Source organism: Arachis ipaensis, chromosome B05 (assembly GCF_000816755.2).
Source record: "Arachis ipaensis cultivar K30076 chromosome B05, Araip1.1, whole genome shotgun sequence".
Taxonomy (NCBI): Eukaryota; Viridiplantae; Streptophyta; class Magnoliopsida; order Fabales; family Fabaceae; genus Arachis; species Arachis ipaensis.
This window is the reverse complement of record NC_029789.2, coordinates 142635315-142641276: the sequence shown is the minus strand read 5'-3', so window position 1 is coordinate 142641276 and position 5962 is coordinate 142635315. Positions and strand designations below refer to the sequence as shown.

Below are 5962 nucleotides of genomic sequence, written 5' to 3'. Positions count from 1 at the left end.
TTCTAAATTATTGCTGATAATAATTGCCTTTGGTTACTTGATTTCCTTCTCCATATGTGTTCTTAATGTATTAAAATATGAATAATCCGTTTTAGTAATTAAAAATTCTAACGATTTAATATATTGCATTTAAAAATATTAAATTGATTTTCAAACTGGGATTTGAGTAATATACATAATAATGAATCATAATTAAACATTATGGATTTATAGGTATTATGTAACCAGAATAAAATTGAAAATTCTCTTAATATGTTCAATGGTGGAGGGTTTGGGATTCAGCTTGGGATTCAACTTAGTACTTTACTTCAGTTCAGTTCAGTTCAGATAAAACCTATAAGGATTCAAGAATCCCATTCCCAAATAATTGTTTTGCATTCTATTCTGTCAGCTGCAAGTTTAACATCAATTTCAATTTGATTTCTTTCAAGGTCTATTTTGTAATTTTTCATTCCACAAAATATCCTTCTCTCACCGTTCTCCAACACTATAAATATTCATCTTCACTATCACCGCCACAACCACAACCACAACCACCACCACCGCCACTTTGACCTTTAAGTTTCATTAATGGCGAACTCTATTGATGGCAATGTCCTTGCGGCTAAGTCACTTGCCAAGTTCGGCGTTCAGCACATGTTCGGCGTCGTCGGAATCCCAGTCACTTCCCTCGCCACGCGCTCTGTCTCCCTCGGAATCCGCTTCATCGCCTTCCACAACGAGCAATCCGCTGGCTATGCCGCCTCTGCTTACGGCTACCTCACAGGTCGTCCCGGAGTACTCCTCACCGTCTCCGGGCCCGGTTGCGTACACGGACTCGCCGGTCTCTCCAACTCCGCCGCCAACACCTGGCCCATGGTCATGATCTCCGGCTCCTGCGACCAGTCTGACGCTGGCCGTGGCGACTTCCAAGAACTCGATCAGATCCAAGCAGTTAAGCCGTTCTCCAAGTTCTCCGTCAAAGCCACCAAAATTACGGAAATACCCAATTGCGTGGCCCAAGTTCTCAATTGGGCCTTGTTGGGGCGACCCGGTGGCTGTTACCTTGATCTTCCCACGGATGTTTTACACCAGAAGGTATCTCTCTCTGAAGCTGAGAATTTAATTACTGAAGCTGCTGAAAAAGTTTTTAATAATGGAAACCAACTTAATCAAATTCGAATTCGAGATAACGGTTTAGTCTCCGAGGCAGCTTCGCTGCTGAAAAATGCTGCAAAACCGCTCATTGTCATAGGAAAAGGAGCAGCTTATGCACGAGCAGAGGCCGCTCTTAAGAAGCTGGTGGAAACCACTGGCATTCCGTTCCTACCCACCCCAATGGGGAAAGGAGTGTTGCCGGATACTCACGATCTAGCTGCCACCGCGGCTAGGTCGCTTGCAATTGGGAGTTGCGATGTGGCCCTTGTTGTTGGGGCGAGGTTGAATTGGTTGTTGCATTTTGGGGAGCCACCAAAATGGTCCAAAGATGTTAAGTTTATTCTGGTGGATATTAGTGAGGAAGAGATTGAGCTGAGGAAACCCCATTTAGGTTTAGTTGGTGATGCGAAAACGATTGTGGAGACTCTGAATAAGGAGATTAAGGATGATCCTTTCTGTTTGGCAAGGAACCACCCTTGGGTGGAAGCTATATGGAAGAAGTCTAAGGATAATGTGGCGAAGATGGAGGCTCAGCTTGCTAAGGATGTTGTGCCATTCAATTTCTTGACACCAATGAGGATCATAAGAGATGCAATTCTTGGAGTCGGAAGTCCGGCTCCGGTGGTGGTGTCCGAGGGGGCAAACACTATGGATGTAGGTAGGGCTGTGTTGGTTCAGACAGAGCCTAGGACTAGGTTGGATGCAGGGACTTGGGGAACCATGGGGGTTGGCCTCGGTTATTGCATTGCGGCTGCAGTTGCTTGTCCCGATCGACTTGTTGTTGCAGTTGAAGGGGATTCTGGATTTGGATTCAGTGCCATTGAAGTTGAGGTATATACTGCTAAACCCATGCCTACGGGGATTGATGCCTTTTATTTTTAGTTATATTTTCATAATCATATAATGGAATGGTTCTTATTTTAATCTATACATTATTATTAAGTAACAACTAGTAGTGATTGAAATTGAAAATATGATGACTATTCTGTTGATTCACGCATGTCTCAAATACATGTTTATAGAAATCAACTTAAGGTCTATTTACAAATAGTAAAAAGCTAGCCAAAATTTTTACTACCATTGTTTTGAACTTGGGTCTTCTATGTACTCTTTTATATTTCTGTCCATAGCTAGTAGTTTTGTGATAGATAGATAGGATTACAGAAGCTGGTGTAATTACTATGCCGCAACCCAAAATCCCCCAAGTCCTGCTAGATTTTTTTTATTAGTTACTAGTGAGTACTGAGTAGTGGTAAAGGTAAATTATAAACGAATTTTGTTGTCCTGAATTTGTCGGGATTGTTTGCAAGAGTCTTTTCTTCTGGAAAATAAATTATAAATGAGTCGTTAGCTATAGATGCTGTTGGACATGATTTAATCCAGAAATGTATAGAGAAAATTCTGGCCTACTGTCTTATAATTCTTTTCTTTTGTCTATATATACGAGGAAATAAATATGTATCTTGTTCTATTCTGAACATAGGAAAAATTTATCATGCCTTTAATATACTTGCTTTTGGGTTTTTGTTAGTCAAATTGGATCTCTTGTTCTTAGAAATCAGTTTGTGTAAATAATTTTAGTTATTTCTCTATCAATAGTTTGTTACCATATGCTATATGCAAGTTCTTTTATTATTTTGATATGATCATATATGGTTGCATGTATTTGCTTTTATATACAATAAATTGCTTTGCTCTTGCAATTGTGCGGTGATTAATCATTTTTTCTTTTTTTGAAGAACTATATACAAATCAATTTTTATAAATAATTTTAGTTATTACTCTATTAATGGTTCTTATTATCATATAGCATATGCAAGTTTTTTTATTATGTTGATATGATCACTTTTGGTTGCATATAAATTTCTCTTGCAATTGTGTGATGATTAATCTTTCTTTTTTTTTTTCAAGACATTGGTTCGATACCAGTTACCTGTGGTAGTGATTGTTTTTAACAATGGAGGTGTATATGGTGGTGACCGGAGAACCTCCGAAGAGATGAATGGACCTTACAAAGATGATCCTGCTCCGACTTCTTTTGTTCCGAAAGCAGGATACCATGCTTTGATTGAAGCTTTTGGTGGAAAAGGCTATCTTGTTGGGACACCTGATGAACTTAAGTATGCTCTCTCAGAATCTTTTTCGGCTCGAAAACCGGCCGTTATCAATGTTATTGTTGATCCCTATGCTGGTTCAGAGAGTGGGAGGCTGCAACACAAGAACTGATTTACAGATTATCTGTATTATACCGAAATTACGTTTTTTATGATTTCAGTTTTTAAATTTCAAATTTTAATAACACAAATTATATAGTCTTGTGGTTTTTTATGGTGTACCAATATATGATAAAGACACAAATTATAAATGTAAAATGTTTCATGATCATAATGAATATTGAATGATGAAAACTGAATTTCTATTATAGCAAGTTTATATATACTTATTATTACTATTTTTGTTTTATTTTATTCATTATTTTTTTTATGTTCTTAAAGATGAGGTATTTTGAGAATAAAAAAAGAAAAAAATATTTTTAATACAATTTATATCTAAATAAATAAAAAAATGATTATGACAAATAAAAAAAAATTATAAAAATATCTTTTATGTCATAGAATTATAAAATATTTATTAATTAAGCATATTATATTATACTTTTTCAGTGTAGTTTATATAAAAAGTACCTTTTGAGTACCTTTTCATATGCAGTAGTAGTAGCTAATAGCTATAGAGTTTTTTATTTTATTGTCAAAGAAAAAAAACTTGATTTGAAGTTTGTTTAAACCTTCTTTGTGATCAATCACTTTACATAATGTTGTTGTTTGTCTGCCTTAGTAATTATCATGAATATTAGAAAAGTTTAATTTCAAAGCACATCAATTTTGTTTATCATTCATCACCAATTTTTTTATCATTTTTTTTGTTAGTATGGAAGTTCAAGAGTTATTAAAATCCATAAAAAAAAATTTGGTATTACAATCCATCAAATCTTACTATGGTATTTCTTTTTTTTTTTGCTATTATTTCTTTTGTTATTTTTTTTTTGGGTAAATTTCTTTTGTTAATTTACTTCACTTTAATTGAAGCGCTTTTTGTTTAAAGCATTTTCTTTTTGGACGGCTTTGTTAAAGAAGGGATGAGAAATAACTCTTTTCTCTATTGGGCTTCCATAGGTTGGGCCAATCTTAAAATCTAAATCCAGAAGACCTAAAACCCTGAATCCAAATGACCCAAGAAGGATACACCCAACAGCCCAATGATTATTTATTTATTTATATTTTATTTAGTTTATTCATTTATTGTAGCTTCATGGATCAACTAAACCTGAAAATCTGTCTCACCTACCACCAAAAATAAAATAAAAAATGAATTTGGTTCAGCTCTGTCATTTGTTTATTTGTCCTCGTGAAACGTTTTCTTTTTTGGTCACTGTCCTCGTGAACCTTAAAAATTAAAAAAAAAAAAATTAGATCAACATTTTGTGAGATTAAATAATATTCCGGACTAAGGGTCCGGAAGTTTTAAAAATAATTTTTTCGAGTTTTTGACTTATGAAAAATAATAATATTAATATTTGGTGCAATTTTTAAAATCAAATTGTAATTTTATAAGAAGCTATTTAGGAGTTTATAGAGAAATTAAAAAAAAAAATTTCTTTCATAATAAATAATACTACTACTTTTTATTATATTTCTATAAAATAAACACTTTTAAAATTAAAAATTCAAACACAAAATAACTTATTTAAAAATTACTTTTAATATAATAATTTATTGTTTAAACTATTTTTTCAAAAGAAACTTAATTAAGCTAATTGGAAATCAACTTTTAGCTTCTTGTTCTATCTCTAATTAACAACTCAAATCCTTCTTATTAATTCATTCATTATTCTATTAGCTGGTTTTGTTAGTTAAAAAAATTAGTCCTCTAACAAAATCAACTTTTATATTTTGTGGAATATTAAAATTACATGAATACCATTGTGTAAGAATATCACTTATCAGTATAGACTATAGACTTAATGTTTAATATGATTCAACCTCACAATGCCAATATAATGTACCCTAGAACACTAGGGCAAATTAACAATTGCTTCAGTTCCCACGTTCCTTTTGGTACACAATATAATAATAATCCACAAGGAATTCAAAAAAAAAGAAAAAGAAAATGATGAATCCGTTACTTTAAACCATTTAAAATGAGCAACGTTCCCAAAGGCAAAAGGTCCTTTGTATATTTCCAAGTTCCAACACACGTTTTGGTGCAAATCTATATGATGATTATGCTTATTACACGGAGAAAAACAAAGATAGGCATGCAATATTGTCATAATATATGCACACCTTTTTTGGTCAATGCCTAGATATCATCCATACTTTAATTATATGCAACTTGTTATAATTTAATAAATTTATCTATCTTGTATTCTTAAGCACATATTAAAATTATAAAATTAAAAAAATTGTATTAAAAAAATAAAAAATTTATGTTTTTAATATATTATACTTTCAATAATTTTATTATATATAACTATATAATTCACATATATAATTAAATACTAGCGATTTAATAATTGGCAGACACTTAGCTAAATAAAGTTAATTTATAGTCAATTACCATTTTGCTCAACTTGATAGTCATGAACATGTTTGTATATATAGGCATTTCTGGTATTAATAAAAAATGTTATCAAATGACATTTTTTTTTGTCCAACCATTTCATTAGTGGTCAAAGATATAAAATTATTAAGTTATTATTGAAAGAACAATTCATTTCAATATATCTTATTAATTAATACAAAAATTTTATCTTTATTATTATTCC

General features: G+C 32.3%; 1 protein-coding gene across 1 annotated transcript; it reads left to right on the top strand.

Moving 5' to 3' along the window:
* Positions 280-3550, top strand: LOC107644561 (2-hydroxyacyl-CoA lyase). The gene is made up of 2 exons (XM_016348448.2): positions 280-1968; positions 3049-3550. The coding sequence occupies exons 1-2, from the start codon at positions 571-573 to the stop codon at positions 3361-3363; spliced, it is 1713 nt and encodes a 570-aa protein (XP_016203934.1). The 5' UTR covers positions 280-570; the 3' UTR covers positions 3364-3550.